The 25,493-nt window shown below is 44.6% G+C and overlaps 1 protein-coding gene across 1 annotated transcript in view; it reads left to right on the forward strand.

Annotated features, from left to right (window-relative positions):
* The window catches only part of LOC136867027 (fatty acyl-CoA hydrolase precursor, medium chain), a 146,452-nt gene that overhangs the window by 98,657 nt on the left and 22,302 nt on the right, over positions 1-25,493 (forward strand). The window contains exons 2-3 of the mRNA XM_067144123.2: positions 2,369-2,576; positions 22,311-22,657. Of these exons, the coding sequence (XP_067000224.2) occupies positions 2,369-2,576; positions 22,311-22,657 (555 nt within the window). The remainder of the gene's footprint in view (positions 1-2,368; positions 2,577-22,310; positions 22,658-25,493) is intronic.

Genomic DNA, 25,493 nt, shown 5'->3' on the forward strand with positions numbered 1-25,493 from the left:
CGCGAGCGGCGATGCACGCAGAAACACGTCGAGGTACAGAGTCAATAAGAGTGCGGATGGTGTCCTGAGGGATGGTTCTCCATTCTCTGTCAACCATTTGTCACAGTTGGTCGTCCGTACGAGGCTGGGGCAGAGTGTCAAACGGCGTCCAATGAGATCCCACACGTGTTCGATTGGTGAGAGATCCGGAGAGTACGCTGGCCACGGAAGCATCTGTACACCTCGTAGAGCCTGTTGGGAGATGCGAGCAGTGTGTGGGCGGGCATTATCCTGCTGAAACAGAGCATTGGGCAGCCTCTGAAGGTACGGGAGTGCCACCGGCCGAAGCACATGCTGCACGTAGCGGTGGGCATTTAACGTGCCTTGAATACGCACTAGAGGTGACGTGGAATCATACGCAATAGCGCCCCAAACCCTGATGCCGCGTTGTCTAGCGGTAGGGCGCTCCACAGTTACTGCCGGATTTGACCTTTCTCCACGCCGACGCCACACTCGTCTGCGGTGACTATCACTGACAGAACAGAAGCGTGACTCATCGGAGAACACGACGTTCCGCCATTCCCTCATCCAAGTCGCTCTAGCCCGGCACCATGCCAGGAGTCCACGTCTATGCTGTGGAGTCAATGGTAGTCTTCTGAGCGGACGCCGGGAGTGCAGGCCTCCTTCAACCAATCGACGGGAAATTGTTCTGGTCGATATTGGAACAGCCAGGGTGTCTTGCACATGCTGAAGAATGGCGGTTGACGTGGCGTGCGGGGCTGCCACCGCTTGGCGGCGGATGCGGCGGATGCGCCGATCCTCGCGTGCTGACGTCACTCGGGCTGCGCCTGGACCCCTCGCACGTGCCACATGTCCCTGCGCCAACCATCTTCGCCACAGGCGCTGCACCGTGGACACATCCCTATGGGTATCGGCTGCGATTTGACGAAGCGACCAACCTGCCCTTCTCAGCCCGATCACCATACCCCTCGTAAAGTCGTCTGTCTGCTGGAAATGCCTCCGTTGACGGCGGCCTGGCATTCTTAGCTATACACGTGTCCTGTGGCACACGACAACACGTTCTACAATGACTGTCGGCTGAGAAATCACGGTACGAAGTGGGCCATTCGCCAACGCCGTGTCCAATTTATCGTTCGCTACGTGCGCAGCACAGCGGCGCATTTCACATCATGAGCATACCTCAGTGACGTCAGTCTACCCTGCAATTGGCATAAAGTTCTGACCACTCCTTCTTGGTGTTGCATTTGCTCTGTCAGTCAGTGTAGTTTTATTGGAAATGCGATCCAGTTTATTGAGGCCAGCTGTCCCATCTCAGCATCTTCGTCTCCATGACGCCCATCCGACGCTCTGTCTCACTCGTAGTCGTTGAACATTCGCGGCCATACAGTGCACAGATCGGATGAGAGTACGGTCATTTTTGATTTGACACATTATCTTCCATCCTCCGGTCGCAAGTGACGCCGGCCATTGTTCACCATTTCGTGTAGGCTGCGATTATCCTTGCATTGACCATCATCAGGTATCGTGGAGCCAAGATACTTGAGTCTTGTCATACGCGAAAAGTCCTCGCCGCATATTACATATTTTTTTGCTAGTTGCTTTACGTCACGCCGACACAGATAGGTCTTATGGCGACGATGGGACAGGGAAAGGCTGGGAATGGGAAGGAAGCGGCCGTGGCCTTAATTATGGTACAGCCCCAGCATTTGCCTGGTGTGAAAATGGGAAACCACGGAAAACCATTTTCAGGGCCGCCGACAGTGGGGTTCGAACCTACTATCTCCCGAATACTGGATACTGGCCGCACTTAAGCGACTGAAGCTATCGAGCTCGGTAGTAATAGTTATAAATACAGTATAAATTGTAAACACAATGTAAATGGAAAAGAAATTTGCTCACTTCAAACCTTGATATACACATTAGAAATATGTTTTTGAAGACTTTCGTGTGGAGTGTGGCATTGCTTGAAAGTGAAATATGGAAAATAAGTAGCTCAGAGAGAAAGAGGATGAAAGTTTTTGAAATGTGGTGTTACAGAAGGATGCTGAAGGTGAGGCGATAAATACCGACTCGAATTGGTGAGATGAGAACGAGTTGGCGAAATTTGACCAAAAGAAGAGACAGATTCACCCTGAGACACCAAGACTTTGTATATTTGCCTTTTGAAGGAAGTGTAGGTGGTAATAATAGTGTGGACAAATCAAGGACTGAGTATGACAGACAGTTTAGGGTAGATGTAGTAATTATGTAGAAGTTAACATCTTAGCATGATGTTTTCATGCAAACGGTTTAATTAAAAAATGTCACTTTGTGTAATTTATACTGTTATATTATAATTTAGTTAACTGCCCTCTTCTCCCTTCACCAGTTGACACGGTACGAGGCCGATCGCCAGGTGTCTGAAGACTGTCTGTTCCTCAACATATACGTTCCAGCGTTATCAGCGACGCAGAGACGAGCCGTCATGGTTTGGCTACCTGGGGAGGGGTTCAGCTTCGCCGACGCATCGCAGTTCGACGGCAGCAACCTGGCAGCTCTCGGTGACGTCATCGTGGTTACCGTCAACTATCGAGTGGGTAAGTCGTCAGCTGACTGAAGTAATATCTCATGATTTCCGTATTTACTCGCGTATATCTCGCTATCGCATATAACGCACCTTCATTTTTGATATGCAATTAAGGGAGAAACATAAATAATCCCTGCTTATAGCTCACATCGATTTTCCTTCATGTGTCAGTATAAAATATATGACAAGGTACGCCCTTCGGCATGCGTGCCTACTTTCAGCTCAAGGTCAAATTGTCTCCCGTATTCATCCCAGTATCTTAGTTACAGCAGCTCTCTCCCGGTGTTTTGGTGAATCCTAGGGCATTCCCTGGCCTAATGAGCTAGAAGGGAAGTACCACTGTTAAACTGGCCGGTTCCATGGCTAAATGGTTAGCGTGCTGGCCTTTGGTCACAGGGGTTCCGGGTTTGATTCCCGGCAGGGTCGGGAATTTTGACCATCATTGGTTAATTTCGCTGGCACGGGGGCTGGGTGTATGTGTCGTCTTCACATTCATTTCATCTTCATCACAACGCGCAGGTCGCCTCCGGGAGCCAAATCAAAAGACCTGCACTTGGCGAGCCTAACATATCCTCGGACACTCCCGGCACTAAAAGCCATACGCCATTTCATACTGAATGCAATTTCAGTATACCAGTACAGGGCAGCGGCGTGCAGACGCTGGGAAACTGGTAGCGAGCACATTGCATTGGAAGAGTGGTGTGCCGTCACATCCCACTGTGTGACTGCAGCTTACATAGTAGTTATTCTCAGTTAACATAATGAAGCTTACTGCGGAAGGTTCGAAGCGGGGGCTCTCGTCTTGTTTGTCACATTGAAATGAATGGAAAGTACACTGACTGAGCAAATGTCATGGGATAGGGGAGCACTGATGGGTGTGTTGTCTGTGCACCACACGCCCCTGTGCCAGCGGCAGTTGTATAGGAGACCTTGTGAGCAGTGGCTGCGCATGTGACAGGTGTAACATGGAACGTCATCCTGAGCTGACACCGTTCGAACGGGGTATAGTGGTCGGTGCCCGACAAATGGGAAGTGCGATTTCGGAAGTGGTGCGGGAATTCGGCTTCACACGATCAACCGTGTCCAGGGTGTATCGTGAATGGTTGAATGCGTGTGTCACCGTCCACAACAGATGAACGGCTGGCCGTCCAGCCACCCTCGATGACCGTGACCGGCGACATCTGAGACGGATTGTCAATAGTGACAGACGGGCAACCGTGCAACAAATCACGGCTCAGTTCAACACAGGCCATGCTAGACACGTCTCCCAGTGGACAATCCGTAGGAACATGGGTTCTATGGGGTATGGGAGCCGGCGCCGCACACGGGTGCCACTGTTAACCCAACGTCATCGAGCACAACGACGCGCATTTGTCGCCAGTCACCAGGGATGGACACTGGAACAATGGCGTAACGTGATATGGTCGGACGAATCACGATTTCAACTACACCATGCCGATGGGAGGCACCGTGTATGGCGCAGCCCCCATGAAGCGATGGATCCCGCCTGCCTCGAAGGTGTGGTCCAGGGCGCTGGTGTCTTTGTTATGGTCTGGAGTGCATTTTCCTGATATGGAATGAGCCCCCTAGTTGTTCTGGAAGAGACTTTGAATGATACGCGGTATGTTGAGCTGCTCGGAGACTATCTCCACCCATTTTTGGCCTTCCAGCGCCCAGACGGTTCTGCGGTGTTTCAAGATGATAACGCGCCGCCACATCGCTCCCACGTCGCCCGGGAATGGTTCCAGGAACTTGCAGCGGAGGTCCAACCACTGCCATGGCCACCCAGGAGCCCCGATATGAACCCTATCGAGCATATCTGGGATGACCTGGAACGCAGGCTCCGTGCCATGGATCCTGCACCCGCGAACAGACCAGCATTGGCGGCCGCTCTGCAAACGATTTGGTGTCAGCTGCGTCCAGAGGACCACCAGGGACTTGTCGGCTCACTTCCACGGCGTCTCACTGCAGTTCGCAGGGCCAGAGGAGGCCCCACACGCAATTAGGTGACTATCCCATGACATTTGCTAAGTCAGTGTATTATCCTTATTTAGGTAAGTTCAAGGGTTGGGGATCACTGTAAGTACCCAGGTTTTAATATAAGGAAAGATCTTCATTGGGGTAATCACATAAATGGGATTTTAAATTAGGGGTAGAGATCTCTGCACATGGTTATGAGGGTATTTAGGGGTTATGGTAAGGATGTAAAGGAGAGGGAGACTTACTTAGTCTCTGGTAAGACCCCAACTAGAGTATGGTTCCAGTGTATGATACCCTCACCAGAATTACTTAATTCAAGAACTGGAAAAAATCTAAAGAAGAAAGCATCTCTATTTGTTCTGGGAGATTTCCGACAAAAGAGTGGCGTTACGAAAATGTTGCAAACTTTGGGCTGGGAAAACTTGGAAGAAAGGAGACGAGCAGCTCGACTAAGTGCAGGGTCGTATTCTCCCTGAATGCAAGGCATTCATTGCATGCGTTATGATAACACAAAGAACTGTCTGATGTACGATTTTAGGTTATTTCAAGTCAAATATTAAAGATTTAATCTCTCAGAAGTTCAAAAGGTCCGCGCAACTGTACTGGTTCCGTTGCTTGACTACGTGTGGTGCTGGTGTAGTCTCGCCGTCTACTCCTCTCTAGGAAGAGACAGCGAATGGAGGAGTCAAGGATGTAAGGCATTCAATCTTAAAATTGCATTCGGTGGCAGACGTAGTTCTGAAACTCTCCGAACGATGTCGCTGCAATTGAAACTTGGTCAGAATTTGTCACCCCATACCAGTGCTACCCTCTGCCATCTGTTAGCAACTTGGAGAAAGTCGGCATCTTTACAGCGAACGGGACCCACAGATTACCCCCCCAGCGAGAACCCAACGTGACGAAACTGACCAATGCCACTGGGGTGACTTACCTCCAGTGCTTGAGTTGTGGCTAACTAGTGAGTTAATTCATTGTGTTTTCGGTGTTTTATTATATTTTGCGCACTAGTGGTATTGACGATGGATGAGTCTAAAACGCATATACTTGTAAATCAGTTTGAAAAGCCATTTACTGGCCGTTCGTTTGATGAAAAGATTCAAATAGTTAAAGCCGGGAGACCTCTACCTTCCCTCGTAAATTTCTTCTTCTTAATCTGCTTACCCTCCAGGGTTGGCTTTTCCCTCGGACTCAGCGAGGGATCCCTCCTCTACCGCCTCAAGGGCAGTGTACTGGAGCTTCAGACTCTGGGTCTGGAGATACAACTGGGAAGGATGACCAGTACCTCGCCCAGGCTGCCTCACCTCCTATGCTGAACAGGGGCCTTGCGGGGGATGGGAAGATGGAAGGGATAAACAAGGAAGAGGGAAGGAAGCGGCCGTGGCCTGAAGTTAGGTACCATCCCGGCATTTGCCTGGAGGAGAAGTGTGAAACCACGGAAAACCACTTCGAGGATGGCTGAGGTGGGAATCTAACCCACCTCTACTCAGTTGACCTCCCGAGGCTGAGTGGACCCCGTCCCAGCCCTCGTACAACTTTTCAAATTTCGTGGCAGAGCCGGGAATCGAACCCGGGCCTCCGGGGGTGGCAGCTAATCACACTAACCACTACACCACAGAGGTGGACCCTCGTAAATTTAAAAAGAGAAAACAAGAATTGTGTACGCACGTTCAATCCAGAAACTTACAGTAAAACTGTTTGGCTCGAGTTCACCTACATGAAATTAGGGTGAGTAGAATTGAAATTTACTTAATACATTGTGTTAACTGCATGGTTACTAGTTGCATGCCTCAGTGGAGATTCCAGGATACGCCACTATTATTATTTATTTATTTATTTATCGTATGATGTACACAGATAGATTATATAAATAAGTATACAATATATACACAATATATACAAGCAGAAGCCTATAGTTCCAAATCAAGTCCATTGATCCATTTTAAGGGCTCCTCAGTTACATTATGAATGTCCTCCAAAGAACCTTGAAATGCTCTCTGTGGACACTCGGCAATTACGTGGTGGATGGTCTGTGAGGTAGCTCCACAATCACACCCAGACTAAGTGGTATGTTTCGAGCTGTCAGCGGAGAGATAGCATAGAATGACATTAGTAGACGAATAAGTTTGAGTCGTTTTTTTTAAAGTAGGAAAGATCACAATATGAAGATAAAGTTGGAATTCAAGAGGACAAATTAGGGCAAATATTCGTTTCTGGGAAGGAGAGTTAGGGATTGGAATGATTTACCACGGGAGATGCTCAATAAATTTCCAACTTCTTTGCAATCACGTAAGAAAAGGCTAGGAAAACAACAAATAGGGAATCTGCTACCTGGGTGACTGCCCTAAATGCAGATCAGTGGTGATTGATCGGCAAAATGTTTAATTTGTCATAAAGCCTTGAATCAATTTAAAAAATTCAACCTAAAACGACTAAGTTCTGAACCTTGCGGGGCTGATTGGCTCAGACGATTGAGGCGCTGGCCTTCTGACCCTGACTTGGCAGGTTCGATCCTGGCTCAGTCCGGTGGGATTTGAAGATGCTCAAATACGTCAGCCTCGTGTCGGTACGTAAAATAACTCCTGCGGGACTAAATTACGGCACCTCGGTGTCTCCACAGTTAGTGGGACGTAAAAACAAATATTATTATTATTTATTAGATCTGAACATTAAACATGTTCTAAGAATACATTCAGCTCTAAACATAAGAGCTCATTTCTCATTGAGAAACGCATTCATAAAAAATATAGTCAATAAAAAATGTGTCCCTCTGTTGACTGAAAATAGTGGTACAGTTCCTTTCATGGCGTCATAGTAGCTCTTGCAGTCCTTAGTGGAACATTCATTGTGAAAAACCACATATAAAAAGTGCAATTTATGTATATCGAATATAATTTCACTTTTGCGAAGTTTTTCGTTGTATATTATCTGCTTTAAAAGGTGGTGGTGAGTTTTTAAATTTATTTTTACAATTTACTTTACGTCGCACCGACACGGATATGGTGACGATGGGATACGAAAGGCCTAGGAATGGGAAGGAGCGACCTTGGCTTTAATGAAGGCACAGCATTTGCATGGTGTGAAAATGGGAAACCACGGAAAACCATCTTCAGAGCTACCGACAGTGGGGTTCGAACCCACTATCTCCCGGATGCAAACTTACAGCTGCGCGGTCCTAACCGCACGGCCAACTCGCTCGGTGATTATTGTTTTAAGAGGAAGTACAACTAGGCAACCATCCTCTCAATAACACTAATCATAGAGAAAAAATGAGGGTATCGGCCAAATAAAGATAAGGGCCGCGAAGGGCGTTAAAATAAAAGACTCCAGTGCTCTAATACCGTCGGGGTCGGAAAAGAACAGGAGTTGACCAAGGAAGGTAGATGAAATTTCGGAGCCTGGCACAAGTAAGTGGAAGCAATGCCAGTATTCAGCTCAGGGCCCCATGGTCGCCAACCCACGCTCTCAAGTTGAGAGCCCCTGGAGCCCCTTTTAGTCGCCTCTTACGACAGGCAGGGGATACCGTGGGTGTTATTCTACCGCCCCCACTCACAGGGGTTTCTGGTTTAAAATACGTGTAATTTGTTTACATAGATGCCGCTTATTAGGGAAAGTTATAAAATTAAAAACGTAAGAAATATTCTTTTTGTATGCTGTAAGATTAAACTGACCGTATTATTATTTCAGATAATTATTTATGGTAGTGGTAGAACAGTGGCTTGAAAAACAACGGGAAACCTCCTGTGACCGTACCTATTGCCTTCAATTTTCCTCTTCGTTAACTTCCTCATTCCTTGTCTTATCTCTATCTTATTCTCTCCATCCTTCGCCGTGGCGACATACCAAAACTTTGCAAGTACAGGGTGACCCAAAACTCCATTTAACATTTGACGAGGCAATATTTCAGGAAATACTGGAGGTAGAGAGGTAATAATTGTTAAACGTAAAGTACACAAAATGACTAACAGATGGTGCTTCTTTATAATCGTGCATAGACTCACCTTCTTAGTTGTAGGGCAATTTATTACGACTTCCACAATACTGACGACATTTAAAAAAATTTATATTTCCGTCAATCCAGGACCATATTTTACACTTTTGCCACCCTGGGCTATTAACGAAACGTCATGCCACCTCCCAACGAAAATGAAAATAAATAATCGAAAGTCAGCCAATGAATAAATAGTCAGTATGCAATCTAAAAACATTGAAAAAACGCACAGAAATATATAAAACTTCACTTATCAACATGAGGTCACCGCTGAAAAGGTTTTCTTCGCACCTTCTGTTGGGCAAAGCCATCGATCACATCATCATAGTCTATGGATTTAAGATTTGATTCTCAAAGAACAGAAGAGAAAAGTCCTGTAAGCTTTCCTTGGAAAGAGAAATACGGAGGTATGTTTCGATTCGTCGCAATGATAAAAAAATAAATACATGAACGTTTGACTGAATTGTTGGATACAAGGGTGCATTGGTAGCCTACAGACGGAAACTTGCGTCCACATATTTTCCAAACCATTATGACCAATCAGAATGAGTAAAACTGCTGTTTGTGGTTTCCCATTTTCACACCAGGCAAATGCTGGGGCTGTACCTTAATTAAGGCCACGGCCGCTTCCTTCCAACTCCTACGCCTTTCCTATCCCATCGTCGCCATAAGACCTATCTGTGTCGGCGCGACGTAAAGCCACTAGCAAAAAAAAACTGGTTTTACTTGCCTTTGAAGTAATATGATCTGCGCCATAACAACAAGGTTGTACCAAGCCTGAAACGTTTTAATTAATTTATCAATCTTTCAAAAACTAATAAAAGCGTATGTCATGAGCGCGAATACTAAATTGCTTAATTATGCCGTATTAAAAACATAATATGAAAAACATTGCGGTCCCCCAAAGTTTGCCGCCCGAGGGCATGGCCTGGATGTTGGTCCGTGTGTAAATATGGCACTGCGTCAATCATTATGCGTGAACTTTCTGCGACAGGAGGTTCAAACAGAACGTTCACGTGATGGCAGGGCAGTAGTTCACAGACTCGATCAGCTGGAGGTTCTCCATGGCATTTAGAAACACATAGCCGAACAAATTAACATTAGACATGGAACGAAGCGAGTGGCGTGCCTAACGGCGAGGCGGGAGCGGTTTATGTAACAGTGCAATGTTCTCTATTACAGGCTGTGAAATGTACGCGGATTGGACTCTCACTCTCACTATTCCGTCGATTTTCCGTTACTAAATGCCATAAATCTCCTTTTAAATGGCCAAGCGGATATTAGCCTAAATTGGTGGTCTTCTTCAGGAGAGTTTGTTTCTATCTGAAAACGCTTCTTTCTTAATTTTTTTGATGTAGAATACGTTAAAAGTCTGCGTGTCCCACGAACATGTATAACAGACTGCCCTCAATAACTTCAAAACTATAAAAGCAGGAAGAATTATAATTGACTAGAAAATATGAAGGTCCAAAGTATTCAATGAGGGGCTGCCTGGCCAAGGCGGTAAAGGCGTGCTCGGTTAACCCGGAAGGACGTAGGTCGATTCCCCGTCAGGAAGTCGAAAACTTTAAGAAACGAAATTTCCACTTCCGGAGTTGCACATCGTCCAGAGGTTCACTCAGCCTACACAAAAAGTGAGTATCAGGTTAATTCCTGGGGGCAAAGGCGGTCGGGCGTAGAGCTAATCACTCTACCCCATCAATTGCCGAGGTTACGAATCGTAGAAGCCTTGGCCTTTCACCCCTCCAAGGACCTTCGTGGCCTGTACGGAAATTGCTTTAAAAAAAATTAAAGTAATCAGTGTCTAAAAGCAATACCTAGTCTATGCAACCATTGTTTTCTCTCCTCAGCTCCACGTCTCATTTCATAGTGGGAACTATAATGAAAATTCTGTGCCAAGTCTTGAAGAAACTTGTTCCTCGGTCGTCCCTCGGCCTTTCTTCCCCATGATTTTCCCTTCCAGCAGATTGGTAAGAAAGGTGTTATGTCACAAGATGTGGCCAGCAAATTTAGCTCTTATTCTCTGTATCATTAGCATCAGTTCTCTCTTCTCTTGAATTTCTTGCAGAACGTTTTTGTTTGCTCTCTTTCCAATCCATCTAATCCGTAGCATTCGTCTCCAGACCCACATCTCACATGCTTCCAGTCGTTCCCAATCCTGATCTCTGGTTGTCCAAGATTCACATCCATACAATAGCACACTCCATACAAAAGAAATCACAAAAATCTTCCCGATTCCAAAATGTAAATTTGCACTGATCGAAAGATTACTCTTGTCTGTCCAAATAGCTTGCAAGGTCAGATACCGTAACAGCGAGCATCGCGCGCATCCGCCATATTGCTGCAAAATCGGAGCTCGAAACGTGCGTTTAAATTAGTGTAGTTCTGGACCGCGACGTGGTAGCACGTACTACGATGTGGCGCGAGATCCATCTATATATATGATATTTCTGAGAAAACTTGATTAGGGGTGTGAAAAATTGTGAAAGTTTGTGAACGTTTTGAAAATTTCCAAGTCTCATTATCTTAATTTAAAGAAGGTTCAAGCCTACCAAATAAAGTAGAAACAATGAGTCACAGAGAATGGAACAAGCCCAATATGTCCGAAGCTGGGCGTAAGAGAGTCTGAGGTGGGCGAGTGTACGTCCACAACTTAATGGAAAATGAAAACCTACAACCTGTTTTTCAGTCTTTGACCGGGTCAAGGATGTAATGAATGAACCATATAGGTCTATAGGCTATTATTAAAATAGGGTCGCCACTCCCAAGGTGATTTATTGACTGATAAATGCTATGAAATGATAATGGAGTGTGTTGCTGGAGTGAAAGATGACAGGGAAAACCGGAGTACCCGGTGAAACACCTATCCCGCCTCCGCTTTGTCCAGCACAAATCTCACATGGAGTGACCGGGATTTGAATCAAGGTATCCAGCGGTGAGAGGCCGACGCGCTGCCGTCTGAGCCACGGAGGCTCTGCCCACAACTTACTATACCCGTAATATTAAAATAAGAGTTTTAACAGATAGGGCTGGAGGGAGGAGCAACTGTAGTGCCATTGCACTGTGTTGCCATATTCTTGCATTTTTTTATCCTTCCCCTAGCTTCCGGATCTCTTGTTCGTTCGTTCAGACCGCTGTGTTCTGTTGTATGTAACTCAGAACTGAGAGGTTTAGCAACTTCAAGCAACACAAGGCGGCCAACGGGCTTATCCCCATGGCAACCGCAGTGAGTCCATCCACGTTTCCATGGCAACCATACCCCCTACTCCCTTCTCCCCATCCAGGCAGGCAGTAAACGGACCTTCCTCCAAGAACTGTCAAAACTCATCTTTCAATATTACGGCACTAGCTTATAAAGATAGATAAGCCAGAAAACACCCAGACGGTGGAATGGTGTCGATAGAGATTGGAAATAGTGTGATTTCACAACATTTGCAGAGGGAGAATCCGATCATAAATAAGCAAATCTCTCAACCTTAACTCTGTGCACTGACTTCTTTCTAACATACACATGTTAGGAACAAAACCTGTCTGTTTTATGGCTCTAAATTAATTTTTGCTGTTCGCTCTTTATTTACACGTTTTTCACAGCAGGACTCCATCTGTGCGGTCTTTACCTGAACGGGCGATAATCCTTATTGCAGGCTACCTTTCACTTTCACCTCGCACGCTCTGCCGACCTCCACAACATATGATAACTGTTCCTTCGTTCGACTCCACAGAAAGTCCGCCACTCACACAGTCAACACAGTCAATTCAAAAACAGCGGTCACGCAATAGCAGCAACTCAACAGCACTAACCAGCACTTTAATATTTCTTACAACAACGACAATTACCGAGCAAGTTGGCCGTGCGGTTAGAGGCACGCAGCTGTGAGCTTGCATTCAGAAGATAGTGGGGTCGAACCCTACTGTCGGCAGCCCTGAAGATGGTTTTCCGTAGTTTCTCACTTTCATACCAAATAAATACTGGGGCTGTACCATAATTAAGGTCACGGCAGCTTCCTTCCCACTCCTAGTCCTTACCTATCTTATCGTCACCTTACGACCTATCTGTGTCGGTGCGGCGTAAAACAATTCTGAACAACAAAAAAAGAGCAACGACAATTAACACTGCTCCTACTCTGTTCCACACGCTAACTCCACGACGGTCTAAATTCCACGGTAGTAGACACACAGTACTCCAAGGCAGTACACAGATAGTACTCCGTTCGGTATACGACGATACTCTGACTCAGGCGGGACATACACTACAGCCAGCACTACTGCCATCAAGCTGCAATCACTCATTCCACGTCGGTACACATGCAATACTCCAAACAAATACACACAGTGTACTCCAAGGCAGTGCACACATCGTACTCCGGTGATATACTCCGACACCGGTGGGACACTGACGACTACCAAAACTGCTGCCGCCCCAGTCCAACTACCGAACTCCAACACTGATTGGTGGAACACCCACCACACCATCGACCCCCCAACACTACAGTCAGTCACTCCTCGTTCGCGTCGGCCTTGTATTTATAACTCGATGGTCGAGTACTAAAATATTCGGGGCTCGGCTAGAGACGGAACATTCCCGTTTCGTGTTCTAGAAGGTGCACGGGACTCAGCGTCCTCTCGAACTGATGCCCTACTTGGAAGAAGAGAATAGGTGAGAGAGGCTGTCACTATGTCTTCAGGGTGGGAGTTCCCAGTTGACTCACTAGTTCCTTCCAGGAAGTGGGCTACTAGAAGGCTGGCACGTAACACATCCAGCACTCACGCGACGCGCGAAAGACCTACGGCTGTGAATTCGACACAGCCCCCCACACATTTTTTATTTAATATATATTTTTGGGGTGAGTATAAGGCATGAGAAGCAATATATATATTCCGGCCGAACATGCTCAGCAGCCTGTGCGCCTCTCTCTAAACATTATTTAACACATTTTTCGCCACGGGCTATTTTCCTAAGGCCTGGTAGGCAAATAGTATACCACTACTCAAATCAGGCAACGAATTCAATGTTCCGTTTTACCGACCAATTTATATTCTCCCCACACTATCCTTTATCTTTGAAACAATACACACCAGCGTCTCCTGACTTTCACCTCGTTCTGTATCTCAGCCAACCAGCATGATTTTCTGCCAGGTGGCTCTTATCTAGCAAACATGGCCACTCTGCATAGTTTTGCATCACATGCCATTGCAGCTAAACCACAGCTAGATATCCGCAACGTAGACATTTCGAAAACGTTCGATTCTGTACACCATACTCTGGCGCTCCATAAACTCTCCGAACAATTCAATATACAGTACTTGACAGTGTTCTGACTCTTCTTGCTGGCTTCCAGAGAGTAGTAATATCAGGCACATCATCTTCATGGCAACGAGTCACGTTCCCGCTCTTTGCTGACGTCTGCAAGATATTTAAGGTGATCAGGAGTCCAGCAGATGCAGTTCTTCTACAGTCCTCAGCGTCTTCTCGAACTGATACCCTACTTGGAAACTTACCCCTCAATCCAGAACCCTACGTAAATCTCCTCTACTGACATCATAGTGCCTACTCGACAAACCCATTGCCGTAGTTACACAACGACGTGACTTAGGCGTAATACTCGATACCAAACTACAATTCAAGAACCACATACAAACATATACAAGTAAGGCTGTGAAATGACTAGGCATTTTTTTTCCCGTTTCACAGTAATCTCTGATCCTAGTGCTCTTCACCTCTTTTTTCACACAATCATTCAACCTCTCTTGGAATACTGCTCTCCGATTTGGACAACAGCCTCCCAGTCCCTGAGCATACATCACCTCGTAATTTGCAGGCCTTTGGGCTGAGCAAGGGTCGCTTGGTAGGCCAAGATCCATCAGGGCTGTACCGGCATGCGGTTTGGTTTGGCACCTAATCCATTCGTACTGCTCATTTCAGCGTAACAGCACTTCAACCTGCGCATCCTGAAGTGGCTAGTTCCAAACACGATCTCCGTTGTTTTAAAAATATTTTTACTTAACATTTTATTTCTTAAATAATGCTTATTGGGTTATTAATGAAGAAATTGTAAGTAAAAATGCCTTCATGACTGGGACGCGATCCCATAGCAGCAATACAATACAATTTACTTTACGTCGCACCGAATCGTCCCAGCGGAAGCTCTCAGCTGTGTGATCCAAAACCGAGTAGCCAACTCGCTCGGTTCAGTTGCCTTTTTTTTACGTCACACCGACACAGATAAGTCTTAGGGCGACAATGTATGGGAAAAGTGACCGCGGCCTTAATTAAGGTTCCTGGTGTGAACATGGAAAACCATCGTCAGGGCTGCCGACAGTGGAGTTCGAATCTACTATCTCCTGAATGCAAGCTGTTAACTACTTGACCCAACCCGCACAGCCACTTGCTCGGTAATTGTTTTTTTTCTGGAGAATGGTAGAGAGGTTCGTTTTATTACTGAACATTTCGTCATGCCTAATATCTCCTATTAATAAACGAAGTATCAATAAAAGCGGTGACCCGAACGTCCTCGTCAATATTCATGTTTATTCATACGGCCCAATATCGTCGGGGCCGGAAGAGAACAAGAGCTATTATCTGTAATAGGAGTAGTATTGGCTCTGTTGGTGAAAAATAAAGAAATCAAATAAGATATTTTAATTATGTATCTGACTCAAGATATTTGGTTTTGTCGGCTGACACAGAGTAGCACACAATCATTTTTCTTAAGAAAATACACGAACAGTTAATGAGAAAAATGATTACACTGAACCAAACCAAACCCCATGGCACTACAGCCCTTGAAGGGCCTTAGCCTACCAAGCGACCGCTGCTCAGCTCGAAGGCCTGCAGATTACGAGCTGTTGTGTGGTCAGCAAGACGAATCCTCTCGGCCGTTATTCTTGGCTTTCTAGACCGGGGCCGACAAAAGATGGCGTTAATACTACCTGGTTGTGCTTATTATGAAGTACGGACAACTCCTCGTTTATGCCAGATTAGTTTGTTTTATATTTGTACAATTCATTTTGAAGATTATGTTTTCTTCGTAACTCTTTATTAATGGTGTGTCGCTTAGCGGTCTCTTTCGAGGAGACTTCCTAACTACTGACCTTAACATCTGTGAAAATTGTGCTCCTATACCTCTACAATTTGCCTTGTTTTCAAAGATAGGAACAACATTGTATACAGTCTCCCGAGAGACACATTTTCTTTTGGATGACTCGGTACCGATATCACTAGTTTGAGGCCGTCGTTGTCGTTTCGGAGGTTTTCCAGCTGGAGCTGTCACTTGTTTGTGTCGAGGAAACATAACGAAGGCAACGATTCAAACCGTATAATCTCAGCTTCATCCTTCGCTCTGTTGATTGCAATGATTGCTGCCTCCATCAACAACGCAGTGTACTTGTTAATCTTATTTCATGATGATTGAGACGAAGTGTGGTGCTTAAGGGGGATCATACAGTAGAAACGCTACATTTTGTCACCACTGTAAAAAATATTGTACATCTATACTATTTCATGTGTTGCTTCGAAAATTTGCATGATACTAGATAGCAACCTGACCTATTATTTGATATGCAGTACTTCAAAACTGAGTAGAAAATTATCAGTCCATCAATATCTATTAAGTAATTACACGTTATGATAAAAAACCTTGATAACCCTTTAAATATGAGCCCAATTGCTGATGTCCTTATTTTGTATCAGTACTAATGTATTGCATTCTTATCAATTTGATGCTGTTACCGTACGGTACCCCTTGTTCGAGGACAGCTTTCCCTTGTGGATTTTCTCTCTCTCTATAGACGATGACCTATCATGAACTCTGTTCAGAAATTAAACATAGTTTGACGTGTTACAAATTTGGTGTCCAAAATTAAGCAAATGTACGTTTTTAAAAGTCTAAAATTTGCCTCAATTCAATCATTGTAGGTCATCCTCCATATACCAGGTGGCTCTCGAACGCCGTACTTTCTACTTATAAATGCCCCGCATGCACAAATGATGAATGGGATGTCTACCAACTGATTTTCACAGGGGAACTACTGCCAGCGGGCAGTTTACGTCAGAATATGAAGAGATAAGATACGGAGTGTCGCTCGCAACATGTTACTCAGCGCTGCTGGTCTAATGCACTCCTTGTATTAGTAAACATCGTTTTCGACCGCATAGTTCTAGGCTGGTGTATGGTACAGCCGCACTATATTTGCTGTCTGCATATCGTCAATGGCTAGTGTGTTCAGCAGCGGTGAACACACAGACATTATTTTAAGCTGGACAAACTGGTCGGAATGCAACAGAAGCTCCAAACAGACGTATGCCTTCTACACACATATTTCGCCGAACAGTATTAGTTTTTGTTCCATACAATCAACTCTTTTATCGAGTTGAATGTCTACACGTGTATACATTAATAAGCTCTTAGATTTCATTAACTGCATCTTTGGAGTGTCTACAAACAGTAGCGGCGGTTAGGGGGTGGGGTGAGGAGGGACAGTCGCTCCCACCCCCACTTTATAAAGTAAATATTACATTTTACTCAACTCAAGCCAGTAGGAACTAGGAATTATTTTAAAAAAGCTATTTGTACAAGCCTTGTTGTCTTATATGCTAAATCTTCCCGTTATTGTATAGCGCTACGGCAAGTAGTGGAGACTTTGCATGTGCTGTGAGGAAGGGTGGTAGGGGTACACATTTTTTTGTCGAGGTTGTGGCCACTGAGTTATAATTCACCCTCTTGCCGCGCGCATTCGTCAGTCTGGCAGTCTCTTTAGTGTCTGTTAGTTTCTTAGTGTGTATTCTAGTACTAAATGATTTTAATTGTATAATCATGCCGTACATCTATGTAATTGTACCGGGCGAGCTGGCCGTGGGGTTACGGGCGCGTAGGTGTGAGCTTGCACTCGGGAGATAGTGGTTTCGATCTCACTGTCGACAGCCCTACTGTTTGTAGACACGCCAAAGATGCAGAAAAGTAAATCTAATAACTTATTAATTTATACACGTGTAAACATTCCACTCGATGGAAGAGTTGCTAGTATGAAACAAAAACAATACTGTTCGGTGAAGTACGTGTGTAGAAGGCATACGTCTGTTTGAAGCTTCTGTTGCATTCCGACCAGATTGTCCAGATTAAAATAATGTCTGTGTATTCACCGCTGCTGATCACACTAGCCATTGCTGATATGCAGGCAGCAAATATAGTGCGGCTGTACCATACACCAGCCTAGAACTATGCGGTCGAAAACGAGGTTTACTAATACAAGGGGTGCATTAGACCGGCAGCGCTGAGTAACATGCTGCGAGTGACACTCCGTATCTTATCTCTTCATATTCTGACTGTCCGACTCGTTGGCTGAACGGTCAGCGTACTGGCCTTTGGTTCAGAGGGTCCCGGGTGCGATTCCCGGCCGGGTCGGGGATTTTAACCTAAATTGGTTAATTCCAATGACACGGGGGCTGGGTGTGTGTGCTGTCTTCATCATCATTTCATCCTCATCACGGCGCGCAGGTCACCTACGGGTGTCAAATAGAAAGACCTGCACTTGGCGAGCCGAACCCGTCCTGGGATATCCCGGCACTAAAAGCCATACGACATTTCATTTCATATTCTGACGTAACCTGCCCGCTGGCAGTAGTTTCCCTGTGAAAATAACTTGGTAGACATCCCATTCATAATTTGTGCATGCGGGGCATTTATAAGTAGGAAGTACGGCGTTCGAGAGCCACCTGGTATATTACTGATAGCGATGGGAAAAGTTCGAAATAAAGCTAATTGGGCTGAATTACATTTACCTGAGGAATATTTTACTCAATCACAATTAAAAATACTTTTTTCAACAAGTAATCAGTAGGCTAAAATTAAAAGTATTTCACTGAACGCGAGTCGTTAGGAAATCACTGAACCTTTTTCACATGGGACTGGAATGATACTCACCAAAGTTTACAAGGAAAAAGACATTATTCCATATTACTTTCTTACTTTATTAGCGTAGACACATTAAGTGGCTGTCATCACTAAGTGACATTAAACAAACTTTCAAAATGATTGTTCCCAAGCAAAGGTTACGTCACATTCTTATCGTATTTATTTTCAGGGCCAAATAATTGAAAATATTTATTCAAATAGGGGATTGGAAATTCCTTAGCCCCTTCGCCATCACATGTTTATTCTTGTTCCGTACATGCTCATCTAAAATTCAACCAGTAATTAAAAATAAACTGCGAGTAAATGGACAGTGCCCGTCGTGTTCTAGGCATTATACCCTTGGAGCGACGCCTTGTAAGTACTGGGGCTCAAAAGCTACCAGATTCTCGATACGATGTATATCGATTACTAGAATGTAACGTCCGGCTCCACAGCTAAATGGTTAGCGCGCTGGCCTTTGGTCACAGGGGTCTCGGGTTCGATTCCCGGCAGGGTCGAGAATTTTAACCATCATTGGTTAATTTCACTGGCACTGGGGCTGGGTGTATGTGTCGTCTTCATCATCATTTCATCCTCATCACGACGCGCAGGTCACCTACGGGTGTCAAATCGAAAGACCTGCACCTGGCGAGCCGAACATGTTCTCGGACACTCCCGGCACTAAAAGCCATACGCCATTTCATTTTTACTAGAATGTAACGATCACTGAAATGTAACGATTACAATTTTATTTCAAAGAGTAAATTACGAGTAAAAATTACATTTTGTAAAAGGTAACAATTACAAGTAAACATTAGTAATAAGAATGTACTGTAATCGTAACAAGTAATTCGACTACTTTTAATTACTTCCCAACTCTGGTTATTGATAAACAATTACAAAGTTTCATTGAAATCAAACAAACAGTTTTCAAGATATCATGTTTTTCGTAAGAAAAGTTACTTTTGATGATGATGATGGTGATGATGATGATGATGATGCTTGTTGTTTAAAGGGGCCTAACATCGAAAGAAAAGAAGTTGTACTTTTTTAACACACAACCTGTAAGGCCCCACTGGCATAGGTTTTGCTAGTTGCTTTACGTCGCACCGACACAGATAGGTCTTATGGCGACGATGGGACAGGGAAGGGTTAGGAGTGGGAAGGAAGCGGCCGTGGCCTTAATTAAGGTACAGCCCCAGCATTTGCCTGGTGTGAAAATGGGAAACCACGGAAAACCATTTTCAGGGCTGCCGACAGTGGGGTTCGAACCTACTATCTCCCGAATACTGGATACTGGCCGCACTTAAGCGACTGCAGCTATCGAGATCGGTACTGGCATAGGTTAACCTGTCGTTTTGAATATTCACGCATGTTTTTCCCATCAAAGTCGTCTTCTCCGTCGACTTGACATGTCGTCAGAAAATAAGGCATTTTGTGTCATTGGTATCCATAGCCACGTCCATTTGTAATGTGCAAGTGTTACTAAAACATACATATATGCGAAACTATGCTAATTTTTTCCTTAAAATTGTGTGTGTACATACAAAAAGGCATAGACTTTTCCCTGAAAAACTTGATATTTTTGTATTTTCTACTGTATAATTCCCTTTAATTCGAAGTAACCTAGCTGAGGACAACTCCCCAGCACGTCTGGTAAAGTTTCGAACTGACTACAGTGTCCGCAGCGGCCTGCGCCGTTCAGATAGAAGAGCTGGAATACTCACACAACAACATGTTCTTATTACATGCCCCTCTTATTCTCCACATAACTATTTTTAATATTTTTTTTGATGTACGGGAAGCGTTACAAAAATATGGACGCTTTAAAAATCCAAGTAATTTCTAGACAACACGTTTGACAATAATGTATCTCGTTATAAAGAGGAAAAAACAGCGTACGTAGCTACAAGTCTCCGACCTCCGTATAACGTCTTCAGGTGATGCAGTAGCGCCACCATCTTGAGGTACTAAAAAGGCTTATCGGGCGAGTCTTCAAAGTCAAGGCGACCGCGCGTCGTGAGACGAGTTCCATGCTACTGGAGCTCCAGCCGAGCACATTTACTGCCCCACAGTGGTGGAAATCTCATGGATGTGGATGCTGATCACCCTGGAGATGAGGCTTTCCCGTGACTGCACGATACAAATATCGATTTAAATTTCACCCTTCGTCGCCATAAGACCTATCTGTGTCGGTGCGACGTAAACCAACTAGCAAAAAGAAAAAAAAAAATTTCACCCGTGAAATTGACGATCTTTTTCCTTATCTTGACGGTGTCTGCCATTACGATTCCAAGTCGAGAAGAACAAGCTGGTCTGGCCCTGCCCACAGGCGAGCAACGTCACAGCTGGTCTAATGGCCGCTGCCTGTGTATCCACTCCAGGAAGTAGGGGCTTGTAGTGGGATGTGCTGGCCTCTCTTGTGTCTTTTAGGGAGCCTCTGGCAATTGCCAGAAACCTTGAGACGACTGGCTCCGAGAGGTTTCTAGGCGTATCCAGCTTCAGGACTATTCTAGAACTACTACTCTCCCTATTTAAGGCGGGCCAGATGAGTCAAGAGTGCAGTCAGTTCAGTCTGAGAGTGAGTGCTGTCGAGGGGTGCCGCTGTGGACAGTGACATTTTGAGCTGAGGTTCAGCCTGAGCTGAGGATGCAGTCTGTGAGTGTTCTGTCTGTGGAACTAAGTGTTTGATTTGTCTGTTTGTCATCGAGGAGTTGTCTCACTTGGTCCAGCTGCTGTGAAGTGAGCGTTGTGTCTGATGCAGCGTGGGAGAATTCGATGTGGGAACGACAAAGGTACTGAACGAAGACTGTAGGGAGTGAACGGACAGTGTACATCATACGGGATTGTGAGCAGGCTGCAGAGTGAGTGGCTGTGATAGCGACAGCGAGAATAACTGTGAACTGACTAGTTGTGGAAGAATGAGTATGATTTGTGTTAGTCTATAAGCAACAGTATGAACAATTAGTGCGACTGGTCGTGAGAGCGGAGAGTGCGCGAACGAGTGTACCTGTGTGTACCTACTGTGTTAGCCTAAGTTGTGGTCCTGTGTGCATGGGTAGTTGTGTAAGAATTACCGAGTTAATAAATCCTAGAGTAAACGAAACCAGTCGTCGTGTTTATTTCTCTACCCCGCAAACACGTTACAGTATGTGTATTACTTCCCATATCACTGGTCGCTTGCACATCGACTCTGTATTGAAGATGTGGAAATTTGTTTAGAATTAAGAACTACAATATCAAGAATAACATTTCAAACCCATATTGAGTAAATACAGTAGCCTCCGTGGCTCAGCCGTGAGCACGCCGACCTCTCACCACTAGGTTCCGTGGTTTAAATCCCGGTCACTCCATGTGAGATTTTTGCTGGACAAAGCAGAGGCGGGACAGTTTTTTCTTCGGGTACACCCGTTTTCCCTGTCATCTTTCATTCCAGAAACACCCTCCAGTGTCATTTCATCTGTCAGTTGTGGGGCCGATGACCTTCAATGTTAGGCCCCTTTAAACAAGCATCTGTCAGTCATTAATCATTGTCCAAGAGGAATGCGACAGGTTTCTGCAGCTGGCACAATCCCTATCCTCGCTGCTAGATGGAGACTTCATTCATTCCTTCCCTGACCCTGTCTAATGACTGGAAACAGATACAGAAGGTACTTCATTTCAACAATACCCGTCACGTAATTTACATCAGTACTTGTGTCCCTCACCCCGTTATTATTATTTTTCTTTTTACATTCCCCTAGAGAACAAATCATTCCTCTTAGCTGACAATTTGTTAGTCTACTACTGTAATGGTTTTGCTTATGTTTCACTTTCTCTCAACAGCATTTGCTCTAAACTAGTCTATCCCAACAGACTCTCATAGCTAAAATTTAACTGATTTCAGGAGTTTTCGGGTTCCTCAGCACTGGCAACAAGACGGCACCGGGTAACCAGGGGGTGTGGGACGTGTTAGAGGCCCTCAGATGGGTGAGGACCAACGCCGAGGCGTTCGGTGGAGACCCAGCTCGGGTCACCCTGTTCGGGCGGTTCAGTGGGTCCATGATCGTGTCCTTGCTGCTCACATCTCCAGAAGTAGTACAGAGGGGAAGTTCTGCACAGCCTGAGCCACTCTTCAGTCGAGTCATCCTCCAGAGCGGCCTTGCCACCGGCAACTACGTCATCGACAACAACCCTGCCAACAGAACCAACACTCTGGCTGCCCTCGCCGGCTGCTCAGGACCGCACCCCCAGGTGAGTCTTTGCGACGTACTTCAGGACATATTAGAAACACACTGAGCCAGTGGCTGCGTTGTTTGGGTCACGCAGCTGTCAGCTTGCATTCGAGAGATAGTGGGTTCGAACCTCACTGTTGGCAGTCCTGAAGATGGTTTTCTGTGGTTTCCAATTTTCACACCTTAAGGTCATGGACGCTTCCTTCCCACTCCTAGCCCTTTCCTATCCCATCGTCGCCATAAGACCTCGCAGGCATACACGCGACACGTAAAGAGCAATTTTCTCAAAGGGAAGGATAGTACTGCTTTGGGTATATCAGGTGAATTCGTAGTACATCCTAGGGAATCAGTGGACAGGTGGGAGGAGTTCTCTTTGTAAAAAAAAATCTTTCTGTAAAAGTTCCATTTGTATGGGATGTTACATAGCATCATTGTTGTGAAATCATGATTCATCCGAAAATAAGACTATCGATAAAAATAAAAGTTATATCATTGCCGACTTTGTGTAATATCCACTGTCAAGTGTTCCTGAAGTGCTGAAGTCACATCGTGGAGCTCCTGATATAATTACAAATGGTACGAATGAAGTGTGTTGTGCAATACTTGCATAATAGATGACCAGCTGATGTTGGTCTATTTCACTAGTGCCTGTGTATCAATAAGAGAGACATTCCGGACAGTGTCTAAAAAGAACATAATAAAACGGAAATTATATTCTGCACAACGTATATTTTCCGATACGGCTAATATTAACACTCCTTTAAAATAATAGATGTCTTCCTACAACATTTACAGGTTATCACAGGGGGAAAGAGTATCATGAGCAATATATGTATTATTTCATGAAAGTTAAATGAAAACAGAGTAGCTTCTCGCACACCCATAGGAGTGCTTTCTGGACATGTCTGTCACCAACCTCTTTAATGCAGCTCTCACAATTGAGCCAGTGCCTAGTCCACGTCTATTCAAGTAGTCCCCTAGCAGCCGTGGAATGGTCCCTCGAGCATCGTTCGTGAGGCCAGTGATTATTATAGATTCAATATTTAATTTGTTTTTGCAGTAAGGAACTGTGCTTTCACAGATTGCCTTTTAATGTTTTAAAGCCAACTTCTTCGGGTTAGTCTTCATTTGTCTTGAATCAGATGGTTGGGTTAGTGATATAACTAGAGGCGTGATTTTTTCGCATTAATGTATGGTCGATTTTGCAAAAGGAAACAATTTTCGCGTTATTTTACAAAATAGGGCCGACCCTATCGTTTTAACAATTCCCTAAAATGATTCATAAAAGGTGTAATTTGTGAGATTTATGAAATTATTTATGAGTAAGATAGAAGAATAAAGAGAAACAATACTGATAATCGTTCATTATTCCGTATGTAATCATAATTAAGGCCATATTGTCTAGATTATATAACAAATTACCCTTTCACCCTATATGGCCACAGCACTAAGGGATTTTACAGAATACTAGTAAATGTACCCGTGCTTCGCTGCGGTATTCTACATTGTATACGGATATCGAAGAAAATTACTATTCACGCAGTGAATAAGATTTTAAAAAATTACATGTGTCTTAGCGTTATCCAAGAAACAGCATTGGGAGATCGCCATACGTTGTTTCCAATGTATAGTGCGAGTTGTGGAGTTGTGATGAAAACGAAAGGCTCACTTGCCTACTGATATTCACAATCGAGTTGGGAAGTTTCCTTGTCTACTGTGCGGTCACAATCGATTTGGGGAGTTTTCTCTACAACGGCAGGCCCCCTTCCCTACTTCCAGACACAATCGGGTAGGGGAGTTTTCAAGAACATTGCGTGCTCTCTTGCCTTCTGCCAGTCAAATCGGGAAGGGAATTATTCATTACAATGGTCGGCCCTTCTTACTAATGCCAGTTACACAGAAGTTGGAGAAAGACCCTGTCCCTACTGCCAGTCAAAGTTGAAGTGGGGAGTATTGATTACTATAGCAGACGCCCTCCTGCTGACAGTCACTATCGATTTGTAAAGTATTAATTATAATGCCAGACACAACTCTTCTTAATCGTTACAAATTGACTCCAATTAATAATATATAGATCTATATATAGATGGAAGTATACGCATGTTTACATATTGCAGACCTTCATTTACAGATTAACTGCTGCTAAACGGTACGTTATATGGACAAACGGATTGCGCCATAAGACGCCCCTTTAACGGCCGAATGGTTGATCCTATGACATATTCTCGTCTCCTCTGTTTATGGGTTAGACTTAGAAAGTTGAATAGGGAGAAATTTGGGTAAGGTTTTCAAACACTAAATTACTTTCCGGATACTTATCTGACAGCTAGAAACATAGAATTTGGCCCTCACATGGCTACTGGGAGGGCCAATGTTTGTGCCGAATTTGATGATCCCTTCTTTCTTATATGTGTGTCAACCTATGAATTATACGTGTAAAAACGGCAAAATTTATTTACAATCGAGAAACACAGACAAATCCAACGCATAACGGAGAGAGATACAATAAAAAGACATTGGGCCAAAGTTGTAGATCACTCCAAATTGAACCGAGATTGTGCCATCCGTTTTGTGATACGGTTTACCATTTAGCCACGAAATACATCGAAACGAAGGTCTGCATTGTCATTAAAATTGCCTACATATTTCGATATTTTCTGGGGGTAAAAGGGGAAAATTTAAATAATCTTGGAATTTTTTCGTCTGTCACAGGCTAAAACCTATAATTTTGCCAAAATTCAATTTTCTAGCTCGTCTGGCAGATTGTGCCGCCATCTCGACTTTGGGGAGAGGGGTAAAAATGAGGACTTTCAGGAAATGAAAGCTAAAATATAATTTATGCAGATGGTGATTAT

This window comes from Anabrus simplex, chromosome 3, assembly GCF_040414725.1.
Source record: "Anabrus simplex isolate iqAnaSimp1 chromosome 3, ASM4041472v1, whole genome shotgun sequence".
Lineage (NCBI taxonomy): Eukaryota > Metazoa > Arthropoda > Insecta > Orthoptera > Tettigoniidae > Anabrus > Anabrus simplex.